The 18,939-nt window shown below is 34.6% G+C and overlaps 4 protein-coding genes and 1 long non-coding RNA gene across 7 annotated transcripts; 4 read left to right on the top strand and 1 right to left on the bottom strand.

Annotated features, from left to right (window-relative positions):
• The first annotated feature begins 3,054 nt into the window (after window positions 1-3,054).
• Window positions 3,055-4,393, top strand: LOC122331217 (C-C motif chemokine 13-like). Its single transcript, XM_043228754.1, has 4 exons — window positions 3,055-3,173; window positions 3,667-3,778; window positions 3,912-4,035; window positions 4,137-4,393. Exons 2-4 carry the CDS (start codon window positions 3,715-3,717, stop codon window positions 4,231-4,233), a joined length of 285 nt encoding a protein of 94 aa, XP_043084689.1. The 5' UTR covers window positions 3,055-3,173; window positions 3,667-3,714; the 3' UTR covers window positions 4,234-4,393.
• A 143-nt stretch (window positions 4,394-4,536) lies between these two features.
• On the top strand, window positions 4,537-8,393 carry LOC122331215 (C-C motif chemokine 4-like). 3 transcript variants are annotated; one of them, XM_043228752.1, is made up of 3 exons: window positions 4,537-5,246; window positions 7,927-8,050; window positions 8,152-8,391. In XM_043228752.1, exons 1-3 carry the CDS (start codon window positions 5,183-5,185, stop codon window positions 8,240-8,242), a joined length of 279 nt encoding a protein of 92 aa, XP_043084687.1. In that variant the 5' UTR covers window positions 4,537-5,182; the 3' UTR covers window positions 8,243-8,391. The 3 variants fall into 3 exon arrangements, with proteins under 3 accessions (XP_043084687.1, XP_043084684.1, XP_043084686.1); XM_043228749.1 differs by lacking the exons at window positions 7,927-8,050; window positions 8,152-8,391 and adding exons at window positions 5,359-5,482; window positions 5,584-5,834; XM_043228751.1 differs by lacking the exon at window positions 4,537-5,246 and adding an exon at window positions 7,626-7,793 and having other exon boundaries at window positions 8,152-8,393.
• Window positions 8,394-10,513: 2,120 nt separating this feature from the next.
• LOC122331088 (C-C motif chemokine 13-like) lies at window positions 10,514-11,179 on the top strand. The gene is made up of 3 exons (XM_043228538.1): window positions 10,514-10,664; window positions 10,798-10,921; window positions 11,023-11,179. Exons 1-3 carry the CDS (start codon window positions 10,601-10,603, stop codon window positions 11,111-11,113), a joined length of 279 nt encoding a protein of 92 aa, XP_043084473.1. The 5' UTR covers window positions 10,514-10,600; the 3' UTR covers window positions 11,114-11,179.
• Window positions 11,180-15,131: 3,952 nt separating this feature from the next.
• On the bottom strand, window positions 15,132-16,456 carry LOC122330488. Its single transcript, XR_006248022.1, has 3 exons — window positions 16,326-16,456; window positions 16,115-16,226; window positions 15,132-15,282 (listed from the first exon to the last, which is right to left on the bottom strand). It is a non-coding gene; the product is annotated as an uncharacterized LOC122330488 (long non-coding RNA).
• A 787-nt stretch (window positions 16,457-17,243) lies between these two features.
• On the top strand, window positions 17,244-18,595 carry LOC122331249 (monocyte chemotactic protein 1B-like). The gene is made up of 3 exons (XM_043228795.1): window positions 17,244-17,368; window positions 17,743-17,863; window positions 18,152-18,595. Exons 1-3 carry the CDS (start codon window positions 17,299-17,301, stop codon window positions 18,246-18,248), a joined length of 288 nt encoding a protein of 95 aa, XP_043084730.1. The 5' UTR covers window positions 17,244-17,298; the 3' UTR covers window positions 18,249-18,595.
• The last annotated feature ends 344 nt before the right edge of the window (window positions 18,596-18,939 follow it).

Here is an 18,939-nt window from a genome sequence, read left to right as displayed (position 1 = left end):
TACAGTGAGTGGTGTTTTCAACCACATAGGTTTGTGGTCATGTGTATTCTACTGTTGAACTTGATAGGGTGTGCTCTTCAAATATAACACAGTTTAGTTCTCATTTCTGACCACAAATACACGTCATGGTGGCAATAGGAAGTGACCTAGTCCTTTTTAGATACAGACACTGTATGAACTGTGTAATTTGACCGTGTTGTGGGACGGCAGTTCAGGATTAGTCTCTGAGAAACTACAGAGGTAGGCCAAATTATTTGGGTCTGACGGGTTTTAAGGGCTGATCAGTTGGCCTTACACAAGGGCTTTCAACCTTTTTCAGACCAAGGACCCTTTAGAGTTTAAGCCTGGCCTCTGAAAAAATTCTTATAGTCATGGCCAAAAATATTGGCACCCTTGGTAAAAGAAAGCAAACAAGGTTATGACAATTAATTCTGCTTTATTAAATAATTGTATAATGATATTATATTAAATCCCCCATTTTAAAATTCTTATTATCCACTGAATGGTTACTGTACGTGTACTTTAGGCCTACGTTCTTATGTTACTAAATGCATTTAATGGCAGGGAGACAACAAAATATTGAAATGAAGTTTAGTTTCTTAAATGTATGTCATATTTAAAGTTTGTTTTAATGTCAAACTTAATATCAGCTTTCTAACACAAAATTTGGAGACTTCAAGGAATACTGAAAGTGTTAAATAGTTATGGATATTATGCTAACAGAACAACTTGACATTGGAGTGGATTTCAGCTTTTGTAAGGAACAAAAGGAAGCAAGATTAAGGTGCTGGTGTAGATGCACGTGGTTTTGAGAAGTATGATGATTAAAAACGTTGTTTCGGCAGCACAGACCTATTCCAAAAAAAAGAAGCAATACTTAAAAAGTAGGAACTGCTTTCTTTACTTGCTTCCTAAACTCTCTTCAGTTCTTCTCGACTGACCTCTAGTGGTGGAATTTATTTGTGAACGGTCTTAAGTCATACATGTTTTCAGCAACACTCTATTACTGTTCCTAAATCCTTTACTGCCACCTACTGAATAAAGGTTTCTTATTATTTGAAGAGCATTCTTTCTGGAGCTATTTACAATAAATGATTTACACGACCTTTTGGGGAAATATTCTCAGCTAAAATTGATTTGTGTTTAATTAAATCTCGATTAATTAATTAAAGCATCTTGCAGCTACATCGTGGTCTGACAAATGACAAACGATTCTGAATATCGACGGGGCACGTCAAATTAATAATTTCATGTATTTTTGCGTCTTAGATTGCTTGTATGTAGCAATACAGGTAGAGGGATGATAAATGAATGCAGTTTGAAGACTTGACTGAGACTTCAGATGAAAAACTTGTAGATGTTTAACTATTTGTGGTATTCTTGAAAGACAAACAAACAAAACAAAAATGCATTCAGGTAAAATACATTTCAGATCCTTTCAGTTATTTTGAAGTGTCATGAACAATTTCATCTTTTCAATTTATCAATCATTTTATTTTTAAACTGTCAATGCAATCTGAATTTGTCACTCTACACTGTAAAAAAAAAAGTCTTTATAAATGACAGTATCACTGGTATCTTGTCACATCTCTGGACTTATTGTTTTTGTCATGTGCCATGTGTTTCATGTGACCTAATTTAGTTTATTGTCTTCAGCTGTGTGTGATTAATTTAGTGTTTTACCTGGCGTATTTAAGTCCTGTGATTTCAGTTCCGTTTGTCCGATCTCGTCTTTATGTTCGTGTGAATTTTGTCTTATCTGCCTGCCTGACTACCTGTTTATTTCGTCACTGAGTAGATTAAAACTCTTTATTTTCATTTATTCTCGTTGTGTGCTCTCCTGCTTATCACACGCGTGACATATCTACACTATTAACCTACTGTAAATTTAAATTTATTTTACCAATTGGAAACAGTTTGTTCAAAGATAAATGAACATTAAACATTAAAAAGTCATTATCTTTCATGCAAAGATAATGCCTCATGCAAAGCATTTCTGGTATATAGATAGATAGATATAGATATAGATATAGATAGTTAACACTAAGGAATAGATACTAGTTAGAGGTGAAAAATCTAAATGCACATGTATAATGCTGAGCTCCGAGGCCTGCAACACTTAGACACAAGAGAAAACATGCACACGAAGAGAAAGAAAGTGTCCCATGTTTGTCAAAATGTCAAAACACCCAATAAATTCACACCATCTCTAATACTCTGTCACAGTATCACAGTCACATCTAAAAGTGTACTGTGAAAGACTGGTATGTTACACTAAAATGTTTACATGCCGTTTTAAAAAGACACGTTACTATTGTAGTCTGACTCGAAATAAGTAGGTCATGTAGTAATGTTTTTTGTAATACTCTCTGCAAATGAAAAGCTGCCCTTTTCCCATCATTACATTTGCACATTTGAATTCTGTGAATTAGTTAATAATAAGTGGTGTCTGTGTTACTTTGACTTCTCTGTTAGACCACAAGCACCGCTAGAAACAAGAAGTGGTTTTGTTTTCTTAGAGCAGGGGGCTCTCAGTCTCATTTCCAGTGGTCCAAAAGGTTTAGTGCTTTAACTAAACAACTGAATGGGTTAATCAAGGTCTTTGGGTTTACTTGTGAGGAAGTGGACCAGGTTAAGCACCTGCTATTCTGTGAAAGCGCTATTTAAATTTCGTCATAATAATAATTCTGCTTTTGCTTATTTGTTATACCGGTCTTATTGTTATGTTGACCTAAAAAAGAGGAAGCTGTGTGTTTTCCTGAAACATGTTTTCAGTGAATCAGAAAGAAAAGTACTCAACATTTTAACCCAAGGGACAAAGCAATAAGGACGAGGAAAAGGAGCTAAAAAGCGCTCTCATGCAAAATGGTGATACTCAGAAATGGGACTATCCGAATGTCTTTGTGCAGCTGCTCAGAGGTTATTCTGAACACGTCAGCAAGTACCTATATGAGTATGTCTCTCGGTTAACAGCCTTAAAGAGCTTTATTTGGGTTTCAGTTGTGAAATGCTGATTGTGTTGTGACTTTTATATGGACAGTACAAAGGTTAGTTTATTTTGGCTTGATCATAGGTTGAAAATAAATTGTGAAGGAGTGATTTAATGCAGCAGCAGTGACAGAGCGGACGGGATTCTCCTACTTTTTCATTTTCTCCTGTTATTAGGCTTACAGGTGAACTCCGTAAATTCTCCGAAACCTTTTAAAACAGAATGATATTTTGGCTGTTGTAATAGATCGAGAATATTAGCAGTGGCATTGGTAGTCAATGATCTGTGTTGTATGCGGTTCTGATGGTACCGACTTAAATAATTACTTTTGATAGATGAACTAAGGATTTTGGTCAATTCAGAAACTTTTGTGACGCTGTTTGCATGAACTGACTTGAGAAATGTGCTTGCTGGTTTGCAAATGTTAAGGAAGAGTTGATAAATGTACTAAAGCGACTGAGAAAACTGTAGCTGAATTGACTGAACACTTGTAAATGCCTGATCTTTTAAGCGTTCAGATATGAACTACAAAAAAAGGCAATGCAAATGTAATGAAACTAGTTTATTGTTGATACTCAAATCACACTGACTGGGGTAAACAGGGACACAGAAATAAATGAAATGAAAATGTTAATTACTATTTTATTTATGTTTTTGTAACCATGTAACGCCCTAAGAGGCTTCCTTTTGATTCATTGCGTCATCTTGAAGAAACATCTTGAAGAATGAGGACCTTGATGTCTGTGATGTTCCTGGTGCTCTTCTGCTCTGTGCAGATGGCTTCAAGCGGTGAGAGCTCTTCTTGAGTTTTATTTTTGAACGAGGACAACTAGTATTGTTTTCAGATTATTCCTGGCAGTTACATTTGTTGCATTTTAGCATGATAAAATGAAAGCCTGTGTCCTGTTTTTTCATATTTCAGCTGTCATCTCAATTGCCGTGGCACAGTCTAGGTGCTGCACAGAGTTCAGTGACGTGAAGATCCCTGTGAAACTGGTGGAGTCTTATTTCTGGACCAGCAGCAGCTGTGACAGACGAGCGATTGTGTGAGTGTCATCTACATTATCTCATTCTCATACTGTAAAGACAATCTCTATATGACGCTCTATAACTGACCTAAATCTCATTTCTGTGTCTTTCCCATCAGGTTTCAGACGAAATCAGGGAAACAGATCTGTGTAGATCCAGACACCACCTGGGTCAGCGGTCATGTTGATAAACTGGACAAAAAAACAAAAGTCTAAAAGAAGCTATTGTTTCTATTTGAACTATGCATTTCATATTGTATATGTCAAACCTTGTGCTATTTCCAGTATATTCTGTATAATATTGTAATTTTACAGAATAGTTTATGTGATTGGGTTCAGGTGTTTCAATAAAATATCAAATATACTAAATATCAAATATACTAAATCATCAATGTTTTCTATGAGGGTATGTTTATGTGTAGGCTTGGGGCAGGGCAACAGAAAATACAGTTTGTACAGTATAAAGGAACCAGAGAACAAAGATTTGTTTTACATATCTCAATCTATCATTTATTTTTTAAATATGTCTAAAAACAAATTAGTTTTCGAAAGCACATTTTCTTTTTCATGCAAACAATTGTTTGCAGCATACAGATATATTTTTGATACATGTTCTTCGTGGTACTGTCCTGCAGTGGCATATGTTTTCAGTCGATTTCTCTGAGACTAAATGGCTGAGTATATCACTTTGGTTAATTTTACGTAATTTCAACACTGAACATTCCTTATATATGCTTCAAATGTGAACAAGAACTTTATTCCGTTGTGGCACGAAGTCAAATCATTGGTAAAATAACATATATTGCATATTTGTCTTCTGAATTTTCAAGTTCATTTAATGCTGAGCTTGACAGGCCTGAAGAAGCAGAAGTTGTATGTTGCTTTGCTGACACACGCGTTCAGTGAAACTGAAAGAAAAGTGCTTGCCACTTTTTCACATAAATGACTGCAGAAAGAGGACGAGGAAAAGGAAGAGCTAAAAACAACTCTGTAATGCTCATTCTCAGAAGTGGAATTGCATGAATGCCTTTATGAGGAATATGTCTCTGACTATGTATATAAGAAGCTGCTCGGACGTTCTTCTGGACACAACAGCTCAGAGATCTTCAAGCTCTGCTGAACTTCTACAGATTCTTTCTGTCATCGTGAAGAAACATCTTGAAGAATGAGGACCGTGATGTCTGTGATGTTCCTGGTGCTCTTCTGCTCTGTGCAGTTGGCTTCAAGCGGTGAGCGCTCTTTTTGAGTTTTATTTTTAAAGCTAAAAGCATTTGTTGCAACTGGTGATTTAAAATGTGGCGAAATTACATTAAAATGAAGTCATGTTTCTTCATTTTTCAGCTTCCATTGCCATTGATTTGGCACAATCTAAGTGTTGTTTTAAATTCAGTGACGTGAAGATCCCTGTGAAACAAGTGGAGTCTTATTTCTGGACCAGCAGCAGCTGTGCCAGACGAGCGATTGTGTGAGTGTCATCTACATTATCTCATTCTCATACTGTAAAGACAATCTCTATATGACACTCTATAACTGACCTAAATCTCATTTCTGTGTCTTTCCCATCAGGTTTCAGATGAAATCAGGGAAACAGATCTGTGTAGATCCAGACACCACCTGGGTCAGCGGTCATGTTGATAAAGTGGACAAAAGAACAACCAGCACAATAACTACTACAAAAGCACAAGAGTCTAAAAGAACCTACGCCGTTTCTATTTAAAATGTATAATTCATATTGTATATTTAAACTTTGTTCTATTTCCGGTGTGTATATAAAATATTTTATTTACAGAATAATTTATGTGGTTGTTATAATAAAATATCAGTAAAAGAATTATCCTGTAGTAATGTTCTTATTCTCTGTTGCATACAAGTGTGATACATCTTAATTAAATGTGTGTAACAAAGCAATTGTTACAATATTTAGATATCAGTTTTATATCAGATTTAAGATATAAATATTTAGGTCAAGCTATCATAAATTTTCTAAATTTGACAAAAAACTATTTTAGCAATACATTTCCCTTTGCAATTAAAGATATTGGTTTAGATATAAGTTAATATATACGTACGTTCCCCACGGTTCGTCCCGAAATCATATACTGGCATCTAATGATGGAAGTTTTCATATCTTGATAAAGATAAAACATGAAACTACTGGAATGCAAAAAAATGTTGTATAAAAATATAACCATGCTAAAAATTCTTGCAGACTGTAACTATAATATTACGAGGATCAAATGGTTACAATTTGGAACGGGCTGTTTGCGTTATAACAAAATTCAATAAAAAAAGAAAATGTACTGAAAGTTGATTTTTTGATTTACAAAGATTAAAGTTTCAAACCCAAAGATATATTCTTTATAAAAGCTATCCCTTGTCCTCATTCGCTGTCACAGAGTGGGTTCAGGAGACGCTGTGTTTCATTGTGAAAGTGAAACTGCTTTCTTTGTGCTTCCAAAAGAGGACACAGCTAAAAATCAGTGGTTAAGTTGTATTCGCAACACTGTTCCAGAACAGTTCGGCACAAATATTAAAAATATTAGAGCGCATTTACAGAGGACGGACTGCCAAAACCTGGAGAGCTGCCTATGCTGACTGTGCATTTTTTTTATAACGATGATCTTTGTACATATTGACTGTACATATTTCAGGAGCCCGGACAAACACAAATGTATAATATGTGTAAAATAATGCGATTTTTGCATCTTAAACCGCATAAATACATTGCATTACATCAAATATACAAACCAATGTTCTTTTTAGCAACATCTTATGACTCTTTTAATGTGCAAAAATGGTATTTGGCGTATATATGACATGTACGCGTTAGACGTGCATATAATACACTGATTTTCCACGCATATGTTAGGAAATTTGTTGCCGTATGGTTTTCACGTACATATGATACCCATCTACCCCCACAACCCTAATCCTACCCATCGTGTAGCATAAACACGGCAAAGTTGAGTTTTTTTTACGCATCTATACCACGAGAGTCCGTTTTCATTTGCCTTACTGTTTAAACGCACACTCATGAGAAAAATATTCATATTTCACAAATTTAAAAAGCACAAAATTAGGATTTGTAAAGAAAAATGTCTAAGGTTTTTGGATTTTGATATAAGAAAAGATGGTTTTTCTTTGCAAGTAAGGAAATTTTGCTCTTACATTCACTTTGATGATAGAGTTTAGAAGTGTCAAGACAATTTTTTATATAACTCAGATTGGATTTGTTTGAAAGAAGAAAGTTGTATATAACTAGGATAGCTTGAGGGTGAGTGAAACACATGCTAATTTTCATTTTGGGGTGAACTAGCCCTCAAGGTCTTTGGTGATATTTGGCGGCAGCACAATTCAGGTTTCATCATTAAAATCTTCAGCCTTGGTCAATTTAATGCTGAGGTTGCAAGGTCTGAAAAAGAGGAAGTTGTGTGCTGCGCTGAAAGCATGTATTCAGTGAATCTGAAAAAAAAAATATTTGCCACATTTGCAAGAAAACAAATGAGGAAAAGGAAGAGCTAAAAACAGCTCTCATTCTACAATGCTGATACTCAGAAATTGATAAACGTGAATACCTCTATGAGGAATACGTCTCCTACATGTATATAAGAAGCTGCTCGGACGTTCTTCTGGACACAACAGCTCGGAGATCTTCAAGCTCTGCTGAACTTCTACAGATTCTTTCTGTCATCGTGAAGAAACATCTTGAAGAATGAGGACCTTGATGTCTGTGATGTTCCTGGTGCTCTTCTGCTCTGTGCAGATGACTTCAAGCGGTGAGCGCTCTTCTTGAGTTTTATTTTTGAACAAGGACAACAAGTATTGTTTTCAGATTATTTCTGGCAGTTACATTTGTTGCATTTTAGCATGATAAAATGAAAGCCTGTGTCCTGTTTCTTCATATTTCAGCTGTCATCTCAATTGCCGTGGCACAGTCTAGGTGCTGCACAGAGTTCAGTGACGTGAAGATCCCTGTGAAACTGGTGGAGTCTTATTTCTGGACCAGCAGCAGCTGTGCCAGACGAGCGATTGTGTGAGTGTCATCTACATTATCTCATTCTCATACTGTAAAGACAATCTCTATATGACACTTTATAACTGACCTAAATCTCATTTCTGTGTCTTTCCCATCAGGTTTCAGATGAAATCAGGGAAACAGATCTGTGTAGATCCAGACACCACCTGGGTCAGCGGTCATGTTGATAAAGTGGACAAAAGAGTCTAAAACAGTCTAAAAGAAGCTATTGTTTTTATTTGAACTATGCATTTCATATTGTATATTCAAACCCTGTGCAAGTTGTATATAATATATTTTATTGGCAGAATAATTTATGTGATTGGGTGCATTTTAAAAATAAATTATCAATGAAGATTATAATGTGGTAACGTTTTTTATTCTCTGTTGCATATAGACATATTAAATGTTATTAAAATGTATGTCTCATGAAACAAAGCATTTATTTTAAATATCTCAGTGAGACTATAAAGAATTGTATACAAAAATGACTAAAAACACATTTCCCTTCTCATGTAATCAATAAAATACATTTGGAATTAATAGAATTAGAAAAGCTAAATATATAAAGTATAGATTTTAATATTATATGTTTGTCATGGTTCTGTCCTGCAGTCATCTGGTGGAATTTTTAATCTGATAGATTTCAGTGACAAATATAAAAGATGAAACTACGCTGGAATATATTAGATATAATGCAACCAAAAGTATTACAGATGAAAGATTACAATTCGTGATGGACAGTTTGCTTTAATAAAACAAAATGTACAGAACGTTTCTGATCATGACGTCTTTTCTGGACCTTGTGGATCTCCAGATGGATCTTCAAAAATGTCCAGAGACCCCTTTTTTTATTTAGTTTCAAAAGTTGAATTATTGTTTTAGGCATGCCTGAATTTTTTCAAATTGTCGGACACACAGTAAATCATACATTTATTTCCCACTGTAAAAGTTAAAAAAGGAAAAAGAGGTGAGTTGTTTTCCTGAAGAACAATTTCAGTTTATTTGAAAGGTACCTTCCATATTCTTACATGAAAAAGCATGAGGAAAAGGAAGAGTTAAAACAACTCTCATTCTACTCAGAAATGAATTCACATCAATGTCTTTAGGAGAAATATGTGTCTCACTATATAAGAAGGTGCTCAGATGTTATTCAGTTATTAAATATTATATTACAGAGGTTATTCTTTCATGAAGAATAATTCAACTGTTGAAATTCAAGAGAAATGCATCCGATTTCATCCAGCTTCTTGAAATACATATCATGTAAACATTGAAATGAATCCTTTATTACCAATAAAAACAGAATAACTGAAATAAGACACATTCACATTTATTGCTGGACATAACAAGGCCCCAAATGAGAAAGTTGCCACAAAACATGGATGAGGGAAAGAAAGACCTTAAAACAACTCTCATTGTGCAATGCTGATACTCATAAATGGATATATGTGAATATGTTTATGAGAAGGTGTGTGTATGAAGGTGTTCAGATGTTATCCTGGACACGCTGCAGATTTAAAATGCGGTGACATGAAAATTGAAAGCTTTTGTTTGATTTCTCTATGTTTCAGCTACCATTGCACTTGAATCAGCTCAATCTAAGTGCGGTGTAGCGGTCACTCACTGAACATCAAGCATTTTTCAAACCGCAAAGAAAATAAAGATCTAAATCTAGGCTATATGTTTATCTCTTTTCAGTTTTAAAGGAACACTAGCCTATTTTCAAAAATAGTGTAATGTTCCTTTAAGACAATTGCGGGGAGAATTTTGGGTAGATCCAGAAGCCATCAGCAGATCAATAGTCAATCGTTGCAACTATGTGTAAAGTGTATTGGAAATCTGGGGGATTTCATAATGATATAACATTTTGATATACATATATGTTTTGGATTCATATGGGAATATGATCCACAAATCAAAGCTGCTATAAGTTTCCACATTACCCCAATCCAAACTATAAAGTAAAAAAAAAACTACAAATGAAAAACTGCTATTTTTCTTGTTATTGTATTTGCATATTGTAATTCTGTGAATTAGTTTAACTGTTGCTTGAAATATTATACCTTCTCTATTAAATCAACACGTGTCTCTAGAACAGGAAGTGGTTTTGTTTTCTTAGAGCAGGGTGCCTTAGTTCAACGCTTTATGTTTAGTGTTTGAATTAAACATCTGAACGAGTTAATCTTGTTAATATGTGAATAAGGTTTAGCACCTGATATTGACGGCAGAATTCAGAACTGATGATTAAAATATTCATATTTAGTTCATTTATTGCTGAGCTTGACAGGCCTGAAAAAGCAGAAGTTGCGTTGTTTTCCTGAAGCACGTTTTCAGTGAATCTGAATGAAAAGTACAAGGCACATTTTTACGCGAGCAACAAAGCGGAACGATACAATGCTGATACTCAGAAATGGATTTACATGAATGCCGTTAAAAGGAATACGTCTCCTGCATGTATATAAGAAGCTGCTCGGACGTTCTTCTGGACACAACAGCTCGGAGATCTTCAAGCTCTGCTGAACTTCTACAGATTCTTTCTGTCATCTTGAAGAAACATCTTGAAGAATGAGGACCGTGATGTCTGTGATGTTCCTGGTGCTCTTCTGCTCTGTGCAGATGACTTCAAGCGGTGAGAGCTCTTCTTGAGTTTTATTTTTGAACGAGGACAACAAGTATTGTTTTCAGATTAATTCTGGCAGTTACATTTGTTGCATTTTAGCATGATAAAATGAAAACCTGTGTCCTATTTCTTCATATTTCAGCTGTCATCTCAATTGCCGTGGCACAGTCTAGGTGCTGCACAGAGTTCAGTGACGTGAAGATCCCTGTGAAACAAGTGGAGTCTTATTTCTGGACCAGCAGCAGCTGTGCCAGACGAGCGATTGTGTGAGTGTCATCTACATTATCTCATTCTCATACTGTAAAGACAATCTCTATATGACACTCTATAACTGACCTAAATCTCATTCCTATGTCTTTCCCATCAGGTTTCAGATGAAATCAGGGAAACAGATCTGTGTAGATCCAGACACCACCTGGGTCAGCCATCATGTTGATAAAGTGGACAAAAGAGTCTAAAACAGTCTAAAAGAAGCTATTGTTCCTGTATAAAGTTTGCATTTCATATTGTATAGAACTGTGTGATATTTCCAATGTGTATAAAAATATTTTATTTACAAAAGACTTTATGTAATTGGTTCAGTTTTTAATAAAATATAATTGGTAAAATGATCATGACGTAGTAATGTTTTTTTTAACTCTATATTGCATACAAGCACATATTATGAAGCAAAGCATTTATTTTAAACATCAGCGTCAGCTGTACTATTATAATAATAAAGTATAAAAGTAAATGGTTAATAATGATTAAACCGTGATAAAAAATCTTGCTTTTTTTCTGCTGATGTCACAAACTGCCAGATTCAGACTGGTTTTGCTCTTTCACAGAAAGACACACCGGACCACTCAAAACCACACAAGATGCTCAGATGATCAAGTTCATTATTAGTTTATTTTACTGATATCCAAAGTAGCAAATAGCAAATTGAATGGCCTTATCAAACTACGCTTCGTTATTTCACAGGCTTATAAGAGACCCAAACCACAGAGTAACTAGATATAGGTTATACTGCAAATATGCACGCTAATGACAACATGTTATTGTTAATTGGTAATGTTAATGGTCATCTTTTCAGTGCTGTATATATTGTTCTTTCACTGTTTGCTGTTTCTTACATAAAAGCATATGAAGTTCAAATACAGTTCTTTTGGGAAGCAATAAAAGGTTGTTGTGTTATACTACTAGTTTTGTTTCTCAAAGTATAATACCTACATATTGTCTCCTATACCTATAATTTTTATTCAAGCATAATATTGTGATTTTTTGCTTCTGGAAGCAAGGTTGCAGTCTGTGCATCAAAGGCCTTACGCGGCACGTGACATGTGGCCAAGCATGGTGGCCAGTATTCAAAATTTGTGCACTGCATTTCATTTTATTTTTTTCATAAAGAAAAGCAGTAAAACTGTACAGATATGATCCTCATTCAGTAAATGTCTGCTCCAAGAACTTCTTTCTTCTTCACCTCTCCAAGTGCACACACACAGCATTGAACACACACACACACACATACCATGAACCCTGCCCCACATATACCCATATATACTGAAAACATTTTTTGTTCAAATTCTATTTACTTTTTTTCCATTTTAAAGGCAGTAGTAAAGATAGACAAATGTAATAAATATAAAAATAACTGCAGTGCTCTGCTTCCATACACTGGGACAGTACCTTTTTAAAAAGTACATGTTTGTACCTAAATGGTCTATTTTGGCACCTTAAAGGTACATGTTTGTACTTAATAGATGAAAGTTTCTTCTTCACAACAGAGACACTTAAACAACTCCTCATAAGATACTAGTAATTTAAATGACTGTAAATGTTTTAAACAGTTACACAAAAAAAGTTGGTTTAATGTAAAGAAACATCATGCAATTGAGTTTCCCACTTAAATGAGGTAGTCAAGCCCAGTCTTGAGCAATGTGTTCAGTCTGTTGTGGCGGATTACAATGTAAATGTGATGCAATGCAAATGTGGATGATTTAATAAACACATAGTGAAACATCAGTGTTATTTCCATTCGCAATAATTCTGCTTCCTTCTTTCTTAATGCAGCATCTAAAAACTGTGTGGGAAAAACATAAACATTATTATTTTCCAAATAAGAACGTTTGCAGGCTTCATGTGACGCAACTGCCTCATTTGGAGAAATAATTCAGGAAAAAGTAATTCCTTTAGGCTTTACTGCACTGCAAATAAAACCAGGATAACTGCTAATTAATCACGGTTTTGCTACACTAACCATATATAATGATTTTATATAAAAATCGTGGATACTACTCTTTTACTATAATAAAACCATGGTTCATTTTCATAAGGGCTGCAAAATAGAAATGCGAAGAAAAGCTGTTATGGACAAAAATACTAATATCTGAGATGAAGCAGTGAAGAAAAGTCAAATTTAAAATGATTAAGGTCAGGGTTAACAGATTAAAAGACTGCAGAAATATTCATCTTAAGGGTTTAAAGTGTAGTGTTATTAAACATTATGTATTTTTCGAAACAAGCAGAAAGGCTCGCACTGAACGAAACAAAATGTTAAGCGAATGAGTAAATTTAATGTAGGCTAGTAAAAATGGTATGCCATTGGTACGACAGCTGAATATTCATAAGGATTCATTCATAAATTTGTAAAGTTATTCATATACATAAACAAGACTTACATTGTAGGTGTTGTCAGTATGTAAGCACTGTATTCGTTTCTGTGTCTATTAAAAACAAAAGTTAATGTACCTTTGGAGACCCATTTTACAAAAATACATACAAATTGTCATGAGATCACATTGTAATTTCATGAATAACTGAGACATAGGCCCTATATTTCTTTCTCAGAATATTTGCCACTGTGAAATATTCAGACACGGTTAATGCCGACTAAGAAAACCTGAAGGAAGCATAATTTGTATCCTTTCTTATAACACTGAGGAGAAGTAGAAAAACAGAAGTAAATGAAATGGTTGAATGAAGTGAAATGGTTCAATTCGGTCATTTCATCATATGCTGGTCCTCAGTAATGCATTTACTTGAATATCTGTTGGAAAATCATCTCTTATGCTCAGTAGGCTCTAATAAGAAAAAAAGGCATTCTGTGCATGGTGTCTTAAAGGGACAGTTTATTCAAAAACGAACATTTACTGAAAATGTTCTCATCCTTACTATAAATAACTTTGTAACTACATGTCAAGTAATTCTCATTCATGTGAAACGACGTGTCTACTCGCAAGTATATGTTAACTTAATCTACTAAACCTAAACCTTTGTTTTAGTAGATTAAGTTAATATATACTTGCAAAGTCTTTGATAGTCAGTATGTTGTATGTTATGGACCCATCGGAATAAAGTGTTAGAAGATATTTAGCAGATTGTCTACTAATACTCTAATGACTAGTTTATATGTAGTTACTTACTGTTAACAGAATGTCTAAAGAGGACTATAAAAATAATTGTTACCCACTAATTCGTAAGACTAGTTTATTCAGTGACTACCGATCACCATCATTAGTCATTTTCATTCATTCATTCATTCATAAATAACATTTCCTTATGAGTTTCACAGAAGACAGGAACTCTTCAAAGGTTTTGAAGAACATTCAGTTTGCGTCAATTATTTGAATTATTTGAATATATATATATATATATATATATATATATATATATATATATATATATATATATATATATATAATATAATATATAAATTAGTGCTGTCAAACTATTTGCATCCAAAATAAAAGTTTTTGTTAAAATAATATATGTGCTTGTACTGTGTTTATTTATTATGTATATATTAAGACACACACAGAGTATATATTTTGAAAGTATTTACATTTACATGCATTTATGTATTTATTTTCTTATATTTGAAATTATATATAAATATATTTAATATATAAACGTGACATGTTTTATCAAATACATACATGTACGTGTTTGTATTTATGCATAATAAATATGCACAGTATACACAAATATACTATGTGAAGAAAAAAAGTACATTTGACAGCACTAATATGAATATGTATCAAATTCTACCAAACTATAGTATCAAATTATAGAATATTAATAAACCTCCTAGCAAGATGGTTGATGATTGTTTTTAGTGGAGGTTTTATTTTTACCACAAGGAAAAGAAGCAACAGACACAACAACAAAAAAAGGGAACAGATACTATTTGAATTCTGTGAATGTTTGCTCCAAGAACTTCTCTCTAGTTCTATGAAAAGAAAGTCCTTCTGAACCTGGTCGTGTCTTTTTACCGGACCGAAAGCAACTGTCCCACACCAGCTATAAATTCTACAAATTCTAATTCTAATAGTTTCCACTATAAACACCATGCAAACATTAAAAACCATCAACATTAAAACCATTAACATAGTTTCCTGTGTTGTGTTTTGGGCCAGGCTCCACTGCCACCCAAACAGTTCTAAGCACCCGCACCTGTCACGTATCCAATAACCTCATCGCTAGTCAAGTAAAAAAGCAAACACACCATCATCGTTTGGTCTTGTATCTATGAAATGGACTTTCTGACTCGTTTGACCTAGCGCCTGTGGTCCTCCATAGTGTTCTGTGTCTCCAAGTTCTCTCCGGTCTCTGTGCTACTGAGGTGTGCGCTCAATCTCTGTGTCTCCTGTAAGACAAGATCCCAAGTTACTCTCTGCTCCTAACTCCGTAGAACTGTTGTCAAACTGTAGTTACGCCGGATTCTAAACGAACCTCTCAAGTAAATCTCTGTACTCCCGAGCTACTGAACAAACCTACCGTCTTTAAAAACGGAGCTATGAAAGTGAGTATGGTATAGTTCCTAATCATATAGATAATCACAATTTCTCATTTCACAGTGTGGTCTTAATACACAACATAACTACAGAAGAGATCTAAATGGGAGAAATGTTGAAACTGAGCGCAATGCTACTGGTCTAACCGGATTCAATGATCTATGCTAAACTATGCTAAAAGTGCTAGAACCAGACTCAAAGATCGGCTGAATAGATTGCAACAGGGTAAAACTCAGTTTATTAACTCTGGGGGAGTTGGAGAATGAACCTATATTTCCAAAAAAAAGTGGAGAGTTCCTTTAACTTTCATCAAACATTTTATTCATGTTAAAGTCTTTAAGATGCTAACAAATGAACAATACTCTAGAAGTAGGGTATTTCCTGTGAAATGAAATGTGCTGCATTTTTTCTCATGCACATTCAGCACCTAACAGCTATGACAAATAAAGAGGAATTAAAGGGTTTAGAGACAGGATGCTTTCCACATTTCTATGAAAAGAGTGTGTTACCGGCCCCAAGAATCAACAAGGGTATTTCTTTCAGCATGGAAACTAATTCATCATTGTTTGCTAGGCTGATGATCTTTCCTTTTTATTTTAATAATCAAATCAGATTTTAGCTGTTTCTTTCTAAAAAAAAGGTTCTGTTTTCCCTTGAGAATGTATAAGAGCGACTGCAGCTTACCTGATTCTAGGGCGGGACGATAAGTCGATTTTATTGATTAGCTTAATTGTGTAGTTTGCCTCTGTGCATCTGCCATATAGGTTTAACCGAAATGATGGGTACCAAAGAATGCCTTAACAGGAACAAATACAAAATAGTAACTACAGAAAGACAATATTGAGAAAAAGCAAGACACTGAGGAATTGAAATGAAAGAACAGTGAGAGTCTCACTTTGATGCATCAACTAGAAACCGAATACAAAGCTCCAGTCCTCCAGTTTTTCCCCATTTTCTTTGACCTTCATCTCAAAGACCTGCTCCATCTCTGTGTCCATCTTCATCTTCATCACATGCTCCCTCCTCTCCTCCTCCATCTAGGGTATAGGATGTTTTTATGAACTTTCATGCTGACGGCACCCATTCATTTCTCCTCTAAGCCCTTCTAAAACAATTTGTGCAGTGTTACCCCTTATCATAACATGATGCCGTGTCGCGCCTCATAAACATAAGACCAAGTCTTCATTCGTGATGGGAGAAATGACAGGCGACAACAGCATTACCCTTCACCGTTCAAAACAAAGTTCATAACTTACTTAAAAGTTGTGAATCAGAAGTGCCAGACTGTCCTTGCACAGGTTAAGGAACCATCTGATTTCTAGTTGTGTCCTTTTTTGGAAGCACAAAGAAATCAGTTTCACTTTCACAATGAAACTCAGTTGGCCTTCTTTCTTTGCGTGAACATTCGGTGGTGTTATAAACCCGCTCTGTGACATCTGGAGCATGTTTAAACGAGTCGTTTTAGGGGGATGTGGACATGTTATAACCTTTATTCAGAATCTCTTTGGTTTTGAGTCTTTAGTCTTCGCAACTTTAGGGGTCCTTTCTGCGCACTAACACTCCAAAGAGAAAGGAAAACCTGAAACAGCATCATTTAACCCATTTTACAGGAAAACGTTTGTGAACAGAAGTGGGTTACTCACGTCACATGCACGGTTTTAGCACATTTTAAACCGCCTACACATAAAGAGGAAGAACGTTTATAGACAGTATTGTTTTGTACCTAGAAAAGGCTACGTCGCTGGTCCAGAGAATCAGCATAGGGGATTTCTTTCAAAGTGAAAAATGATGATATATAATGGACTGCTGGCAGTTCACCACATGCGCTCTCTCTCTCTGTGCCTTGTTTGCTGTGTGATACCTGGAGAATGAAAGCCTTCGTTAAGACCTCGTTGCTCTTTCTGATTATGTGCGGTGCACTGCAGCTTACCTCAGCTGGTGAGCATCTGTTTCTGTTATTATGTTTTTCTCTGTCATAGAATACAAAAGGTTTCAGATTTAAAGTGACCCTATTATAGGTCATGAGAGGTTAATATTGAGGTTTCGGGAGTCCTCGACAATAGGTTGACATGTATTTAAAAAACCCTTTTATTGTCTTATAATATGCGTTTATTTTTTTCCTTACTTGCTCAACGATTCGCTCAAATTTTCATTTTTCCAAACCTTTAGAAACGACTCGTTACAATCATTCAGAGTCGACTCTTTTAAATCTTTTAAAGAGGAAAAAGCATTTGAACAAATTAAAACAGTTTTTAAATGTATTTGATGAAAATAGGCTGTTGGATAACCTGTGTTTAACCTGTATTTTTCAGACACATTGTCAAGTGATATGGCGACCAGTACCTGTTGCTTTAATGACACCAGTAAAATACCTCTGAAACGGATTACTTCTTACTTCTGGACAAGCACAATTTGCCCCCTCAAATTCGTTGTGTGAGTTTCTCCAATATTTTGATGTACACCTATATTATTAACATGCTGGCATTTAATTGTACAGTTCCATATCTACATACTAGTACTTATTATAATAATATCAATAACTGGGTAATAAATAAGCACACTAGTCTTTAACCTAAACACAATAACTAGTGTACTTGGCCAGTACTTTCAGGTAGACTACTTACACGAATATGTGAACTATAAAATAACATGCAATCACTAACATTTATTGTTTACTCACATTCATGCCGTCCTAATGCTTTTGTCTGTAATCTTCTTTAGGTTTGTAACAATTAAGAAGAAACAATTCTGTGCAAAACCTGAAAATGCGTGGGTCAAGCGGGCCATAAAGTACATAGACAAGAATTCAGCGAACTGAAAGACAGAAGATATTGTCTACAGAAACACTGCACCACATATACGATTACTGTAAAATAAGCATTTCAGAGTGTTATCATTGTCATGTAAATTATCCAGATATTATTCGTGTTGTATGTTTTTGTTTTTTGGAATTTTTTTTTTAATCCGAAATTTATTTTTAAAATATTTATATATTTATTTTTCGCTGAAGCTGTTTGCTAGTATTAGTAAATAGGACACGAAACCTTTTTTGAATGGCACATGTACATAATTGCAGATGAATCAAACCATTAGATAATAAAGACTTGCTGGATTTGTGCTGGTCAGACCAAGCTGTCTGAGCATTTTTTTTTTAATCATCTTAATAAACTCTGCTAATTTTACAATGGCTTTGTTTCCTGCTTTCTGCTCTTTTACTTTATAAAATGCTTACAGTAAAATGGAAATTGTTAGTTTAATGTTCATGATTTCTTTGAGAATAATTATAATGTTTGATTGTTATTCGCATGACGAGCCGTATGCTTTCATAATCTTTGGAGGTTTGGATTATGTATATGTATTTTTAGTTGTGGGTTTTTAAATGCATTCATGTCCTATCTGCGTTACATTAAACAAATCTATACCAATCTATACAAATCTAGAAATCTAGAAATGTTTTTATAAAAGTGGCTCTCATGCTTGCCCAAAGATACAAAATGGAATAAAAAGTG

The sequence above is a fragment of the Puntigrus tetrazona genome, chromosome 25, assembly GCF_018831695.1.
Source record: "Puntigrus tetrazona isolate hp1 chromosome 25, ASM1883169v1, whole genome shotgun sequence".
In the NCBI taxonomy this organism is placed as follows: domain Eukaryota; kingdom Metazoa; phylum Chordata; class Actinopteri; order Cypriniformes; family Cyprinidae; genus Puntigrus; species Puntigrus tetrazona.
The sequence above is the reverse complement of the archived record's forward strand: the minus strand, read 5'-3'. Positions and strand labels throughout refer to the sequence as shown.